Source organism: Saccopteryx bilineata, chromosome 5 (genome assembly GCF_036850765.1).
Source record: "Saccopteryx bilineata isolate mSacBil1 chromosome 5, mSacBil1_pri_phased_curated, whole genome shotgun sequence".
NCBI classification, from domain to species: Eukaryota; Metazoa; Chordata; class Mammalia; order Chiroptera; family Emballonuridae; genus Saccopteryx; species Saccopteryx bilineata.
The window spans coordinates 68,382,612-68,399,999 of NC_089494.1; the positions used below are offsets into that span (position 1 = coordinate 68,382,612).

The window sequence follows — 17,388 nt, forward strand, 5'->3', positions numbered from 1 at the left end:
GGTTTCAGCATGTGATGTGGGTTTCAGCCAAAGCAGTGGCCCTAATCGTGATTTTCCTAGGTTTTTGTTTCTTTTACTTAAAAAAAAAAATTCAACCTAAGCCATTTGGTATATGCCTCCTAGTTTTTTGAAATTTTGTTTCAAACATGGTGAGGTACCAAATACGGCCCCAGATCTTGCTCAGTCTGTTGTGAAATGAGGGGCTCCCCTCCGCGGTCCCTCAGCAGCCCTCCCTGCCCCCCCCCACAGTTCCGACACTCCTCTCACAGTCTAACCTCACACTCCCTATCTGCTAGAGGTAAGGTGCTGAAGGTGGAATTTATATCTGTCATGTTCACTGTAATATGCCTTGCATCTAGCAGAATGCCTGGCACATTGTAGATAATCAATAAATATGCACTTACTGAGAGAATGAAAGGATGAATTTGGAGTAGCTGGAGGCCCAAATCATTGCAGATGATCCTTAAGAGTATATGTTAACATAACAACCAAAGTTAAATCACATAAAAGAATAGTGTCGTTTTTTTAGTTCTAGTGCCTGTTTAAGAAGGTACGTAATCATAATCTGAACAAACTTGCCAAGGGACATGGCACACAAGATGTAAACTGGCCCCACCTGTTGCTGAGTTCTTTATTTACAGAGGATTGACCGTTCAGGGCTTTCTTCAGGTCCACGCAGCCAGTGTTCCACCTGAAACTGAGGGAAAGAGCAGTACCGTTTCAAATTCTGGCTCCTTGTTCAGAAATGCAGTTTCGGGCCCTTGTAGACCTTACACAGTTTGTCTGTCATTGCACTTAGTATTGTTTCCTAGACCTTTTATTTGCTTGGGTTTGGTCCCTAGAAACATTTTAATGGAGCTTCCTGGTTCCAAAGAAGTCGTTGCTAAACTCTTCAAATATGAGAATCCTTTTAAGCGTGTACCCCCCAACAGTACTATTTGTACCTTTGTTAATCATTGCCTGAGATCATACCTCCCTTCTTTCTTTTTTTTTATTATGGAAAATTTAAAACATACAGAAAAGGTGAAAGAACAGTCCAGTATTTACTTCTATACCACCCCTTAAATTCAACAATTATTAACATTTTTCATATCCGCCGTATCTATTTATCTATGTTTTACTTGCTGAGCAGTTTGAAGATAAGTAACAGACTTAATACTTCAGCTTGCATTTCTCACAGACAGACACGATCCTACATAACCACAGTACTTCTCTACAGCTGAAAAAATGATCAGCAGTTTTCTAAAACTGCCTAATACCCAGCATATTCAGTGTCTTTTGTAGCTTTTTTCTTAGCTTTCAGACACAGGATTCAGGCAAGGGTCACATGTTGCACTTGGTTTTATTTCTTTAGTCTTTTAAAATCTAGATCAGTGCCCTCACGTTTTCCCTGGTCTTCTTTGACACGGACTTTTTGAGATCCGGGCAGTTGTCTTGCTGGCTGTCCTGTATTCTAGGTGTATGTGATTTTTTTTTTTTTTTTTTGCATTGCTGCTGGTTTTAGAAGGGACTAGTGATGAAGGAAGCTGTTCTTTATGGAATAATGCCAGCCAATATGCAACAGAAGTAGAAAATCAGTATTCTGCCACCTCCTATGAAATATTTATATAAGGCAAAGATGCTAAAATCATCAGGTGAAAAGGTTTTAGGACTAGGATATTCACACTGTGCCAGAGTCTTAGCCAGCAGAGTCCTTTCCAGTTGGGGTGGGGAGTCATCCTTTCACACTGTGGAGAGCCCAGGCCTGGCTACCAGGTGCCGTAGTTTTCACTCCATAAGACGCACCTGACCATGCCTGACCAGGTGGTGGCGCAGTGGATAGAGCGTCAGACTGGGATGTAGAAGGACCCAGGTTCAAGACCCCGAGGTCGCCAGCTTGAGCGCGGGCTCATCTGGCTTGAGCGTGGTCTCATCTGCCAGCTTGGACCCAAGGTCGCTAGCTCCAGCAGGGGGTTACTCAGTCCGCTGAGGGCCCGCGGTCAAGGCACATGTGAGAAAGCAATCAATGAACAACTAAGAAGTCACAACGCACAAGGAGAAACTGATGATTGATGCTTCTCATCTCTCTCCGTTCCTGTCTGTCTGTCCCTGTCTATCTCTGCCTCTGTAAAAAAAAAAAAAAAAAAAAAAAAAAGACGCACCTGACCATAAGACACACCTTAGGGTTTTAAGGAGGAAAATAAGAAAAAAAAAATTCTGAACCAAATGGTGTGTTAAAATATTTAATAAAATACCGTATTTTTCACTCCATAGGACGCGCAGGCATTTTCCCCTCCACTTTTGGGGGGGGGGCAGTGCGTCTTATGGAGAGAAAAATACGGTAGTTAAATTTAGCATCACTCCCAGTGAAATTACCTACCATTATGTGCCTCTAACGTGCTGTATTGTGTACATAATGTCATCTAGGTAGTATTTTCCCCCCAAATACTTGATTTGACCTAGACAAGCCTTCCGACCTGATGTTCGGTTAATAGGAAGTATAAGATGGAAGAACAAGTTAAATGACACCATGAAGAAACCATCAGACCAATCCAGTAATCTTTTGAAATGAATTTTCATTTTATTAATCATCCTCACATTTGCCTTCTCCTGAAAAACAGTAGTCCTTGTATACCTGAGACAGCATGCATGGTGTGTGGACCCCTTGCCTCTCCTGGGGAGTTTCCTAGTACTGTGGACTGGAGTTACTTGACAGGGTCATCTTGTGGCGTATACAGCTTCTTAATTAATATAGGAATTTAGCTCACAGATGTGTCAGTCTGCAACCTTTTAGAAACACTGCATTCACTTAGTGAAGTATAAGGATGAAGGATGGAAAATTGATCGTGCCCCAGATATTTAACTTAGAGGAGTTTTGAAAAAACTGGAAAATTGGCACTCTTTTTTTTTGGTGCCAGGTTGTGTCTAATTTAGTGTCCGGTTTGCTATTCCTAAAACTAGTCTTTCAGAAATACTCTAGGATTAAGTTGTTTCATCAAGGCAGTGTATTTACCGAGTGGTCATTGTTTCAACTCTAATTTATTATTGATCTTTCAGGCCCACAGCAGCAGAACTTTTAAAATGCAAATTCTTCCAGAAAGCCAAGGTAACATGCTTAAAAACCAAAGTAAATCTGCTATTTTGAAATCACTATGAATTTCCACGTATCGTATTTGATGTTAAACTGCTGGGGATATTTGTTTTGCAGAACAGAGAGTACCTGATTGAGAAGCTGCTTACAAGAACACCAGACATAGCCCAAAGAGCCAAAAAGGTAAGCACCATCAGACCTCCCGACCCAGCAGGAGCTGCTCCCCGTCCAGGGACCGAGACCCAGAGGAAAAGGAGGGAAGAGATTTCCACGCACTCAGGAGATGATTATAGAGGCTCTCTGGTTAGCGATCACTCACACAACTGCCTTCTGCCTTTTGGTTATCTCGGCTTGTCACATGTTTGGGCGTAGGAACAATGGGAAACTCAAATGTTATTACATTTTTCCAATTATCCTCTTTGCTTAAAGAAGGTCAGAGGGGAGGAGATGGTCATGAGTTTTGAACACTGGAGAGGGCCTGACCTGTGGTGGCGCAGTGGATAAAGCGTCGACCTGGAAATGCTGAGGTCGCCGGTTCAAAACCCTGGGCTTGCCTGGTCAAGGCACATATGGGAGTTGATGCTTCCAGCTCCTCCCCCTTTCTCTCTCTCTGTCTCTCTCTCTCTCCCTCTCCTCTCTAAAATGAATAAATAAATAAAAAAAATTAAAAAAAAAAATCTCTCCCTAAAAAATCAATCAATAAATTAAAAAAAAAAAAAAAAAAAAGAACACTGGAGAGGGAGAATGTCCTTGAATATCTTTCATTAGGATTTCACAGAGGAGGAACGGTCTTTTTAAAGCTGTTGGAAATGACAAAGGGGCCAACAAGACTTTTGTCTCTAATAGGTGTTTGGAGTATCTGTGGGGTATAGGTTCTTTCCTCCTGAAAGACCCTGTGATGCCTTTTACCGTCTGCCTTCTGTTAACTACATTATATCACGGTTACTTTTCATTCTAGCGTTGAGATGTTTTAAATGGTGTGTGTGCGAGAGTTTTTGTGTTTACCAGAGTTTTATTTACCTGTAATTACTGATTCATTATGGTATGAAACAAATCAAATTTAACCTCGGTTTTGGTGTAGTTTGGTTTTAAAGTTATATTCTATATTCATAATTCAAAATATGTATGTAGTCACAAGTTTAGAAAGGGAGGTCCCTGCGCCCTCCTTTCTGCAGACATCGGGCAAGCTGATGTGGATCTGAGTCGTCAGCTCTGCGAGTAGAATTGGCAAAGAAGTAGGCATTACTGATTGTGTCTCCTCGTGCCAGGCTGTCAGTAGCTTCGAATGGTAACTTCTAGACATTGCCTTTTCTAACACATTTTGTATTAAATGCGTTTAGTTAATGCTTTAGAGTTGTTTTAAAATAGATTTTAAATAGACTTCAAGAAAGGACCCCTTCTTTGCAGGTGTCTTTCTTGAGTGCCTTTGCCGGACCTGCAGACTTCTGAGAGGTGGGCTGGCCCCTGGGCCTGGGCGAGGGGTGGCCATGTTGGCTGCAGAGACCTGGGCAAAGTTGGGCTGTGGGATGGCTCTGGGGGAAAAGTGGAAGTTGGGCAGATAGGCCATCAGAGTGGCACATCTTCAGGGCAGAGAGAGCGGAAGTTCAGTTAGAGGCAATAGAAAGGGAAGTGCCCGACCATTGTCTGAGGGCACCAGAGAGGAGCCCGACCGGAGGAGGAGCGTGGGGAGAGTCCCTGGGGTGTTGGAGTGGAGCAGGAGGTCTTCTGATCAGGTATCTACAATGGCAGCCGGAGTTGAAAAAGAGGAGAAAGCCATTGGTTTGTACAGTATGTGTCCCTAAAGAACATTTTTCTGTCTTTGCTTTTTTAAAATTTTTTATTTGCTGGAAGTTTTATTTGATCTCCCCCGTAGTAATTCCCTGAGAAGAGGTTTTCAAGGCCTGTCTCTCTGTGGAGCTTCAGCGGCACACCTCTGCTCCATGTTAAGTGGCCGGCCAGCCTCTCAGGTGCAGCCCAGCAAAGGGGGTCACTGCCCTCCCAGCTTTACTCTCCCTGTGCTCCTGTGTCCGCATAGCGCTGGGGTGGTTTTTATACTTCAGACCTCTCTCCCCCTCGTCTGCCCCCTCTAACCACTCTCGGCTCTTCTCCTCGTTCCTCTCTGCACGGGGCTCCACATGGCTTCCTCCTGTTTCTAACCATTCTCCCTCCATTCCTCTTCTCTGTTCCTTCTTAATACTCTAGTGCAAGATTAACTTTCTGTTCATGTCGCTTAATTGGTTAAAAGAAAGTGGTTTCCAAAATTAAACAAAAATTAAAGCAAAGAAAAGAAATGAGGTTTGAGGGAAGGTTCTTATTAAAGAAAGGCCATGCTCCTTAGCCTTGAATTCATGACTCCATCTCAGCTTCCGACCTTGTATGCTAAATGCCCCCCTCCACCCCCACTGTGAGAGTGTTCACTTCCTAATCTGCCCTTGGCTGTGGAACTTCCTCCATCAGTTTAGGAAAACAAAGACACCGTTCAGGCTGTGATTTTATTTCCTTTCTTTTCAAAAGAGATTTCACTGGTTTATTACATGTTAGGTGCTCTGCATCCCAGATCCCAACTTGTGAGTATCTGAAACAAGAAGCGGCCAGAGTTTGGAGAGATGTAATTTTCCAACCACGTCTTCTGCTCTTTCCCTTCTCATTGATTTTAGACTTAAACCTTGGGGCTTGTTTCGTCATCCATTCTGTCAAATGGGAAACGGCCACACCTCCCATTGACACAGGGAAGAATAAAGGGAGAGTATAGATTAGTTCCTTAAACGTCTTACAGAAAAGAGAGTGGCCCACTGCAATGGTGTCTGGCCCTCTGGCTTCAGTAAGTTGGCTGTTTTCCTGTCATAATTCTCACTTGAGAGTGCACTGTGGTTCTGAGCTCCACTCCACTCCTTGCTCATGGGTTTGGTGGCAGATACACTGACCAGATCAACACTGATCACAGTGCTTGTCTTGTTCACGTAAGTGCCGCAACCTGTTTGCTAGCTCAGTGAACACAGGTTACTTGAGTTACCAAGGAAAGGCCGTTTGAAACTGTTTTCCACTCTCTTGCACTCCCAAAATGCTTGGCATACACTTGTTCCGAGGAATCCTATTAATAGTAGACAAACCTCCCCCCCCCCCATGATAGTGGTAAGTGGACATGCTGTTCCTTATTTGAAACTTCTCATGCAGCCTTGGTCACTAGGAAGTAAATATTATTTTAATCACCACGTGCACTGGAAACCTTTGTTGTAGGATGTCTTTGCTTGTCTTAGGTTCTTACAGTGTTTAAGTAAATTTAATTTAAAACTTGGGGCGGGGAAGTCTTTTTTTGTGTTATTTGTGTGGCTTCTCTTCATTGACATCTGCTCGGCCACTTACCTGTTTGCGGTGGTGCCTCCTGCGGGCTTGAGTTTCCTGGTGCAGGTTTGCTCCTCAGAGGCCACTTGTTGATGTTAGTCCTTTGATTTTTGTCTCCTCAGTTTGTTGTTTTTTTAAAATAGGAACAGACAGTCCATTGATATACCAGTGTTTACCTGAGAACTAGGCCTGTTGACCAAGCTCTGGACATTTAGGCAGCTGTGTTGATTTGAAATTTGTCATAAGCTGTCTCTTTTCTTCCCTTATGATAACCAAAATTGAGAAATATTTTTCAGTATGTATTTTTCTTTCCCATGAATAATTCTCATATTTAGAAGAGAGAGGAGCTGGCATTGAGCTGTTCTCAGGAACCCCGTGGAGCCCTGGGCGCTGTCCTTGGGCCCGAGAGACAGAACCTGTCACACTCAGGAGTGTGGCCAGAATGTGAAGCGCTCGTTGGGAGTCGCATATTCCACGTGGGTCGATGATTTTGTCTTCATCCTAACTGACTCCTTTAAGTCAGGGAAAAAAATATAAAAGAATAGAAACAGACTAGTGTGGCTTCCCTCGTAATTTAGTGATGGAAAGTGACTTCTGTATGTATGGAAATTAGAGAAATTAGGGATTGTTTTCTCCCTGAAGGTGGAGCATTTGGTTCATTCTGGGTACTTTTGCTGATAGTGTGGTTTAGGGATCATCTTAATTTTCTTTTCTCTTAATGTTTCTGTCTGTGAAATGGAAATTCTGTCTGACCTCAGGCATGTAGTGAAGGGTAATGAGAGATTTGATAGTCCTGGAGCATAATGAGGACATGCTAAAAATTACTCATGAGAGCAGAGTTAATTTAAGTGCAGCTATATAACTACTGCTACTACTACTTCTCCTTTTTCTTCTTCTTCTTGTATTTTAATGTTTATTTTATTAATTTTAGAGAGAGGTAGGGAGAGGATGACAGACAGGAACATTGATCTGTTCCTGCTGTTCCTGAATGTGCCCTGACCGGGGATCGAACTGGCAACCTCTGCTTCAGAACAGTGCCCTAACAACCTAGCCATCCAGCCAGGGCTATGTAACTTATAACTTTTTTTTTTTTTTTAAACAGAGACAGAGTTAGAGAGAGGGATAGATAGGGACAGACAGACAGGAACAGAGAGAGATGAGAAGCACCAATCATTAGTTTTTCATTGCGCGTTGCAACACCTTAGTTGTTCATTGATTGCTTTCTCATATGTGCCTTGACCGCGGGCCTCCAGCAGACCTTGCCAGCAACCTTGGGTCTGAGCTAGTGAGCTTTTGCTCAAACCAGATGAGCCCACACTCAAGCTGGCAACCTCGGGGTCTCGAACCTGGGTCTTCTGCATCCCAGTCTGACGCTCTGTTCACTGCGCCACCGCTTGGTCAGGCTATATAACTTCTTTTTAACTTTACATTTATCCTAGTGCAGGGGTCCCCAAACTATGGCCCACGGGCCACATGCGGCCCCCTGAGGCCATTTATCCGGCCCCTGCCGCACTTCTGGAAGGGTACCTCTTTCTTTCTTTTTTTTTTTTTTTAAATAATTTTATTTTTTTAATGGGGTGACATCAATAAATCAGGATACATATATTCAAAGATAACAAGACCAGGGTATCTTGTCGTTCAATTATGATGCATACCCGTCACCCAAAGTCAGATTGTCCTCTGTCACCTTCTATCTTGTTTTCTTTGTGCCCCTCCCCCTCCCCCTTTCCCTCTCCCATTCCCCCCTCCCCCCCGTAACCACCACACTCTTATCAGTGTCTCTTAGTTTCACTTTTATGTCCCACCTACGTATGGAATAATGCAGTTCCTGGTTTTTTCTGATTTACTTATTTCGCTTCGTATCATGTTATCTAGATCCCACCATTTTGCTGTAAATGTTCCGATGTCATCATTTCTTATGGCTGAGTAGTATTCCATAGTGTATATGTGCCACATCTTTATCCAGTCATCTATTGACGGGCTTTTTGGTTGTTTCCATGTCCTGGCCACTGTGAACAATGCTGCAATAAACATGGGGCTGCATGTGTCTTTACGTATCAATGTTTCTGAGTTTTGGGGGTATATACCCAGTAGAGGGATTGCTGGGTCATAAGGTAGTTCTATTTTCAGTTTTTTGAGGAACCACCATACTTTCTTCCATAATGGTTGTACTACTTTACATTCCCACCAACAGTGTATGAGGGTTCCTTTTTCTCCACAGCCTCTCCAACATTTGCTATTACCGGTCTTGCTAATAATAGCTAATCGAACAGGTGTGAGGTGGTATCTCATTGCTGTTTTGATTTGCTTTTCTCTAATAGCTAAAGAAGATGAGCATCTTTTCATATATCTGTTGGCCATTTGTATTTCTTCCTGGGAGAAGTGTCTGTTCATATCCTCTTCCCATTTTTTTATTGGATTGTTTGTTTGTTTGTTGTTGAGTTTTATGAGTTCTTTGTATATTTTGGATATTAGGCCCTTATCTGAGCTGTTGTTTGAAAATATCATTTCCCATTTAGTTGGCTTTCTGTTTATTTTGTTATCAGTTTCTCTTGCTGAGCAAAAACTTCTTAGTCTGATGTAGTCCCATTCATTAATTTTTGCCTTCACTTCTCTTGTCATTGGAGTCAAATTCATAAAATGCTCTTTAAAACCCAGGTCCATGAGTTGAGTACCTATATCTTCTTCTATGTACTTAATTGTTTCAGGTCTTATGTTTAGATCTTTGATCCATTTTGAGTTAATTTTTGTACAGGGGGAGAGACTGTAGTCCAGTTTCATTCTTTTGCATGTGGCTTTCCAGTTTTCCCAGCACCATTTATTGAAGAGGCTTTCTTTTCTCCATTGTGTGTTGTTGGCCCCTTTATCAAAAATTATTTGACTATATATATGTGGTTTTATTTCTGGACTTTCTATTCTGTTCCATTGGTCTGAGTGTCTATTTTTCTGCCAATACCATGCTGTTTTGATTGTCGTGGCCCTATAATAGAGTTTGAAGTCAGGTATTGTAATGCCCCAGCTTCATTCTTTTTCTTTAGGATTGCTTTGGCTATTCGGGGTTTTTTATAGTTCCATATAAATCTGATGATTTTTTGCTCTATTTCTTTAAAAAACGTCATTGGAAGTTTGATGGGAATTGCATTGAATTTGTATATTGCTTTGGGTAATATAGCCATCTTGATTATATTTATTCTTCCTAGCCAAGAACAAAGTATATTCTTCCATCTCATTATATCTTTTTCAATTTCCCTTAACAATGGTTTATAGTTTTCATTATATAAGTCCTTTACATTCTTTGTTATGTTTATTCCTAAGTATTTTATTTTTTTTATTGCAATCGTGAAGGGGATTATTCTTTTGAGTTCCTTCTCAGTTGTTTCATTGTTGGCATATAGAAAGGCTATTGACTTCTGAATGTTAATTTTGTATCCTGCGACCTTACTGTATTGGCTTATTGTTTCTAGTAGTCTTTTTGTGGATTCTTTGGGGTTTTCGATGTATAGGATCATATCATCTGCAAAAAGTGATACCTTTACTTCTTCTTTTCCGATATGGATGCCTTTTATTTCTTTGTCTTGTCTGATTGCTGTGGCAAGAACCTCTAGTACCACATTAAATAAGAGTGGAGAGAGTGGACAACCCTGTCTTGTTCTTGATTTAAGGGGGAAAGCCTTCAGTTTAGTGCCATTTAATATGATGTTAGCTGATGGTTTATCATATATGGCCTTTATCATGTTGAGATATTTTCCTTCTATACCCATTTTGTTGAGAGTCTTAAACATAAAATTGTGTTGTATTTTATCGAAAGCCTTTTCTGCATCTATTGATAAGATCATGTGGTTTTTGTTCTTTGTTTTGTTGATATGGTGTATTACGTTAACCGTTTTACGTATGTTGAACCATCCTTGAGATTCTGGGATGAATCCCACTTGATCATGATGTATTATTTTTTTAATATGTTGTTGTATTCGATTTGCTAGTATTTTGTTTAGTATTTTAGCATCTGTATTCATTAGAGATATTGGTCTGTAGTTTTCTTTTTTTGTGCCATCCTTGCCTGGTTTTGGTATGAGGGTTATGTTGGCCTCATAAAATGTGTTTGGAAGTATTGCTTCTTCTTCAATTTTTTGGAAGACTTTGAGTAGAATAGGAACCAAGTCTTCTTTGAATGTTTGATAAAATTCGCTGGTATAGCCGTCAGGGCCTGGACTTTTATTTTTGGGGAGGTTTTTAATGGTTTTTTCTATTTCTTCTCTACTGATAGGTCTGTTTAGGCTTTCTGCTTCTTCTTGACTCAGTCTAGGAAGGTTGTATTGTTCTAGGAATTTATCCATTTCTTCTAGGTTGTTGAATTTAGTGGCATAAAGTTTTTCATAGTATTCTACAATAATTCTTTGTATATCTACGGTGTCCGTGGTGATTTCTCCTCTTTCATTTTGGATTTTGTTTATATGAGTTCTTTCTCTTTTTTCCTTGGTAAGTCTTGCCAAGGGTTTGTCAATTTTATTGATCTTTTCAAAGAACCAGCTCCTTGTTCTATTAATTTTTTCTATAGTTTTTCTGTTCTCTAATTCATTTATTTCTGCTCTGATTTTTATTATCTCCTTTCTTCGGCTGCTTTTGGGTTGTCTTTGTTCTTCTTTTTCTAGTTCCTTAAGGTGGGAAGTTAAGTGGTTCACTTGGGCTCTCTCTTGTTTGTTCATATATGCCTGAAGCGATATGAACTTCCCTCTTATCACTGCTTTTGCTGCATCCCATAGATTCTGATATGTCGTATTGTCATTTTCATTAGTCTGTATAAATCTTTTGATCTCTGCATTTATTTCTTCTTTGACCCATTCATTTTTTAAAAGTATGTTGTTTAGTTTCCACATTTTTGTGGGATTTTTTTCCTCTTTTTTGCAGTTGAATTCTAGTTTCAAGGCTTTATGATCAGAAAATATGCTTGGTACAACTTCAATTTTTCTGAATTTGCTGATGTTGTTTTTGTGGCCCAACATATGGTCAATTCTTGAGAATGATCCATGTACACTGGAGAAAAATGTATACTCAGTCACTTTGGGATGAAATGTCCTGTAGATGTCTATCATATCCAGGTGCTCTAGTGTTTTGTTTAAGGCCACTATGTCTTTGTTGATTCTCTGTTTGGATGACCGATCTAGAGCCGTCAGCGGTGTATTGAGGTCTCCAAGTATGATTGTATTTTTGTCAGTTTTTGTTTTAAGGTCAATAAGTAGCTGTCTTATATATTTTGGTGCTCCTTGGTTTGGTGCATATATATTAAGAATTGTTATGTCTTCTTGATTCAGTGTCCCCTCAGCCATTATGAAATGGCCATTTTTATCTCTGAGTACTTTTCCTGTCTTGTAGTCAGCATTATCCGATATGAGTATTGCTACACCTGCTTTTTTTTGGATGTTATTTGCTTGGAGTATTGTTTTCCAGCCTTTCACTTTGAATTTGTTTTTATCCTTGTTACTTAGATGAGTTTCCTGTAGGCAGCATATAGTTGGATTTTCTTTTTTAATCCATTCTGCTACTCTGTGCCTTTTTATTGGTGAGTTTAATCCGTTTACATTTAGTGTAATTATTGATACTTGTGAGTTCCCTATTGCCATTTTATATCTTGCTTTCTGTTAGTTTTGTGTCTTGTTTGATCCTTCTCTTTCGTTTTTCTATCTTTTGTTTTTATTTGGTTGTATTCCATACATCTTTCCTCTGTTGCTATCTTTTTTATCTCATGTGCTTCTGTGGTGGTTTTTTCAATGGTGGTTACCTTTGAGTAATGAAAAGGGTCCCTACCCTGTTCATTGTAGCGAACTATTTTGTGAGTACTTTTGCACTCCATCGTCCTTTGCTACTGTTAATCTCCATCTTCTCCCCCTCTTTCTTTTTGTTGTTGTCACAGTTTAAATTTGGTTTTATTGTGTTCTTCTTGGAGCTTTTACTTGTGGCTCTGTTTTTTTTTTGTTCTTTGTATCTGATTGGAGAACCCCCTTTAGTAATTCCTGGAGTGGGGGTTTTCTGATGATAAATTCCCTCATCTTTTCTGTATCTGTGAATGTTTTTATTTCTCCTTCATATTTGAAGGATAGCTTTGATGGGTATAGTATTCGTGGCTGAAAGTTTCTCTCTTTCAGGACTTTAAATATTGGGGTCCACTCTCTTCTAGCTTGTAGAGTTTCTGCTGAGAAATCTGATGATAATCTAATGGGCCTTCCTTTATATGTTGTATTCTTCTTTTCCCTGGTTGCCTTGAGAATTTTTTCTTTGCTGTTGGTTTGTGTCAATTTCATTATGATATGCCTTGGAGTAGGTTTGTTGGGGTTAAGAAAACTCAGTGTTCTGTTTGCTTCTTGAATTTGAGGCTTTAGTTCTTTCCACAGGCTTGGGAAGTTCTCATCTATTATTTGTTTGAGTATGTTCTCCATTCCATTTTCTCTCTCTTCTCCCTCTGATATACCTATTATTCTTATGTTATACTTTTTGATGGAGTCAGATAATTCTTGTAGGGCTATCTCATTTTTTTAAATTTTTGAGTCTCTTTCTTCTTCTCTCTGTTGTGCCTCAAGTTGCTTGTCTTCTATTTCACTAATCCTCTCTTCTATCTGACCTGTTCTATTAGCTAAGCTTGTTACTTCGTTTTTCAGCTCGTGAATTGAGTTTTTCATCTCTGTTTGATTTGTTTTTATAGTTTCAATTTCTTTGGACATATATTCTTTGTGTTCATTGAGTTGTTTTCTGAGCTCCCTAAATTGCCTTTCTGTGTTTTCTTGTATATCTCGGAGGATTTTTAGGATTTCTATCTTGAATTCTCTGTCATTTAGCTCCAAGGTTTCCAATATATTAAATTTTTTCTCCATAGATTTTTTCTCATCTAGCTGTGTTACCTCTCTTTCTTTTGTATCCATGATATTCGATTTTCTCTTCCTTAATGGCATCTGAGGATGGTTTTGTTGATAGTATTAATGAGATTTAATAAAGAATAAAAAGTTAAAAAAAATAAAAAATCAAAAAGAGTTGTTTTTTTTAAAAAAAAATTAATAATGAAATAAAGAAAAATAAAATAATAATTTTTAAAAAAAGGAAATTATTCCCCCCCTCCTTTTTTCCTCTCCTCTCCCCTTTTTCTTGAGAAAATCTTGTGGTGAACTGTGAATTATAACAAACAATGCCTGTGATGGAGGTCCTGAATTGGGGAAAAGTAATAAAGGGGCAAAAAAAAAAAAAAAAAAAAAGGAAAAAAAAAAAAGGGGGGCGGTATGGACCCACAAAATCAAATAAGGAAAAAATTTGGGTCAAGAATAATATGATTTGCTTTTAGGTGTTGGTGTTGTCTAAGAGTTATGATGAGAGGAATAAGAGAACAGAAAAATGGGGGGACAAATTAAAAAAATACTATTGTATTTAGTGGAACAAGAACTAGATAAAATGGAGAGCCAGGGATGGGAGCACTGCTAGTGAGTTAAAAAGGTGAAGTAAAAAACCTCCAAAATGCCACAAACATAAGTTTGAGTCCCAGATAAGATAATTTGTTTGTTATTGAGGTTTGAATGAGAGGAGATGTAAAGGAGAAAGGAAGAAACTAATATAGAGGGAGAAAAGAAAGAGAGAGAGAGAAAAAAAGAGGGAACCAGTAAAAGAAGAAAAAAGAAAGGAGAGAGAGAGAGTTAAGGGTTTTGGAGTGCAACCCTCATAGAAAGGAAGAGGAGAAAAAAGATAATGGGAGATGTAACACTTATGGGTAGTGTAGTTCAAGGAGAGGAGAGAGTAAGACCGGCAGAGAGTTACTCGGCCAAATTGGAGGAGGAAAAAAAGTATCAAGAATGAAGATAAGAGAAACAAACGAACAAATATAATAAAATGGGATAGGTTATAAAGTCTGCAGATTATTCTTGATTTTGAGAGGTTATCTTCTTGTTTTTTCTTTTCTCTCCCTCTTCCTGGTCGGTGACTCTGTACCCCAGGTTCTGCCCCTTTGGCACGCTCAGGTAGAGGTTTGCAGTTGATAAGTCTCTATGGCAATGTCATGTATTGTGCTTTAGTCTCGTTGGGAGTCAAGGCTCATTAGCTTTCATAGGCTCCGACAGTGAGAGAGTCCGTGTTCCTGGAGCCTTTCTCCTAGTCTTTCCTTCCTCAATTAGTAGCCTGATAATCCAGCTATGGGGTTGTTGCTGCCTCTGCCTGGATAGTAAGAGGTTGAAAGAGCTGGCAACTCCCCACTCTATTTCCACTCAGCACAGGGCTCTGGGTAAGGCTCAGTCAGTCAGAGCTGCTAGCATAATCAGGCGGGCTTTCCGCCCACTCAAAGACCTCTGGCTCTGCCACTCTGTCCGGTAACACAGGCGGGCACCCACTTCCGGGGTGCTTAGAGGAAACTCTCATTCACTATCTGCGCGTCCAGACCAGGGTATCCGGCCAGTAGTCTCACGCTCTGAGTGAAACCCCCAACCGCATGGAAATTTGCAGCGCTGGAATTCGCTCTCGCTCCGTCCCCGTGCGCGGCTTTTGCAAGGCGCTGGGGCGGCCCGAGATTCCGCTTTTGCCCACACAAAGGCCCCTGACTCTGCCCCTCTGTGCGATAACACGGGCGCGCCCTGCCGAGGCACTCGGAGGAATCGCTCTCTACCTATCTGCGCGCGCACACCAGGATATGAGGCCGGCCGCGTTTCCCTGAGTGAAACCCTCACCAGCACGGAAAATTTCCACCGTTGGAATTAGTTCTCGCTCCCTCCGTGCGCGGCTTTCCCAGGGTGCTGGGGCTGCCCTGAGATTCTGCTTTCGGCCCACAGAAAGGCCTCTGACTCTGCCTCTCTGTGGGGCAACACGGACACCCACTTCTGGGCCTTAGGAAGAGATCTCTCGCCCACTAACTGCGCACCAACCAGGAGAACGGGTAAAATGGCTGCCCCGCTTGTCTTTCTTTGTTTGGGTTTGGCGCGAGTGTTAGCTTGTATTGCCCGGCTTGCCACAGGAACAGTTTTTCCTCCGCTAGGATCTGCGTGCCACAGCCTGGTTCGGCCTTTTGTGCGCGGCCTGGATGTATTCACCCCCTTTGCCCGCCTCAGTTTCTATATTCACATTTACCAGAGAAAGCCGTCCTGTTTAGGTTAGTGAGGAAGGCGGAGCATTTCTTATTCCCTATTTCCTTCAGGATTTGGTTATATATTTAGCCAATTTTTCACTCAGCCATACCTTCGGGTGTATTGTGAAGCATCTGGAGGCTCCAAGTATAGGTTTTTCTGTTTCTGGTTGAAGATCTTGTTGAGTTTTGGGGGAGATTTATCGGTATCGCTTCCTACTCCGCCATTACTCTGACGTCCTTCCCGGTACCTCTTTCATTGGTGGTCAGTGAGAGGAGCATAGTTCCCTTTGAAATATTGGTCAGTTTGTTGATTTAAATTTACTTGTTCTTTATTTTAAATATTGTATTTGTTCCCGTTTTGTTTTTTTACTTTAAAATAAGATATGTGCAGTGTGCATAGGAATTCGTTCATAAGTTTTTTTTATAGTCCGGCCCTCCAACGGTCTGAGGGACAGTGAACTGGCCCCCTGTGTAAAAAGTTTGGGGACCCCTGCCCTAGTCCATGAGAAGAAAGGGCTTTATAGCCATTACTCCTTCTCATGTGACTTTTTGGGGGTCTGTCTCCAGCCATCTTTTGGGTTTTGAAGGCGTAATCGTGTAGTGTTACATCATTTACTCTACTGTGTTCACTGGGTGGGGAAGAGTGTCAAGTTTTCTGTTAAAATCTAATGCTTAAGGCCCTGGCCGGTTGGCTCAGTGGTAGAGCGTCAGCCTGATGTGCAAGGGGTCCCGGGTTTGATTCCTGGCCAGGGCACACAGGAGAAGCGCCCATCTGCTTCTCCACCCCTCCCCCTCTCCTTCCTCTCTGTCTCTCTCTTCCCCTCCCGCAGCGAGGCTCCATTGGAGCAAAGATGGCCCGGGTGCTGGGGATGGCTCTGTGGCCTCTGCCCCAGGCGCTAGAGTGGCTCTGGTCTCGACAGAGCGACGCCCCAGAGGAGCAGAGCATCGCCCCCTGGTGGGCGTGCTGGGTGGATCCTGGTGGGGCGCATGCGGGAGTCTGTCTGACTGTCTCTCCCCGTTTCCAGCTTCGGAAAAATACGAAAAAAAAAAATCTAATGCTTAGATGGCTGTGTGCATTTCTGTTGGGGCATCTAAGCTTTAGAGTCTGCTGATATCTGTGCTTTATGTTAGTGAGATGAACCTTGAGTCACTACATTCACATTCATAGTCATACATTTTCTGTTGCTAAAACCCACCAATGGCAGGACAGGGGCAGAGTGTTAGGAGCTACAGAGATGTAGAAATGGCAGCTGCTCAGAACAAAAAGTACATTGGCCAGAGAAGGGATGAGGGGAGGAAGCATACAGTTCTTTTTATTGCAGTTGCTTGTGTTTTTATGGGAAGTAGTAGAATCACTGGAGGATTTTTGTTTCAATTTTCTGAATTAAGAGATTGAGAAGTTAGACATTCATTATCAGAAGGAGGAAAGGGGTATTTTATTACTGCTGCATTTGGGTGGAACCACTGTGAATTGGAACAGCTGGGATAGTCTCTGTGCATCCCAGAGTTTCTTATATTGGCCGGTAATAATGGACTCATGGGAAGGACCCAAGGTGTTGGCTTAATTTCATCCTCCTTAGTGCTAAGGAATACATGGTAGGAATATTACAATTCACATTTATTTAATATAGTTGACCCTTGAACAACACTGGTTTTAACTGTGCAAGTCCACTTATATGTGGATTGTTAAAAATAAATTCACAGTCAGCCCTCTGTCTGTGGGTCTATCATCCATGAATGTAACTAACATCAGATCAAAGCAGTACTTATTTTCAGTCTATGATTAGGAGTCCGTGGATGTCACGGGCTGGCTATACTTAATATGTGTTTAATATTTGTCCTTTCTGTTTTTGTGCTTTATTTTGAAATAACTTCAGACTTACAAAAAAGT

At 41.2% G+C, this 17,388-nt stretch overlaps 1 protein-coding gene across 4 annotated transcripts in view; it reads left to right on the forward strand.

The window, feature by feature from the left end:
* Window positions 1-17,388, forward strand: part of STK39 (serine/threonine kinase 39) — a 335,094-nt gene that overhangs the window by 114,887 nt on the left and 202,819 nt on the right. For all 4 annotated transcript variants that reach the window (XM_066279983.1, XM_066279985.1, XM_066279984.1 and 1 more), the window contains exons 9-10: window positions 3,037-3,085; window positions 3,188-3,253. In XM_066279983.1, coding sequence (XP_066136080.1) covers window positions 3,037-3,085; window positions 3,188-3,253 — 115 coding nt within the window. The remainder of the gene's footprint in view (window positions 1-3,036; window positions 3,086-3,187; window positions 3,254-17,388) is intronic.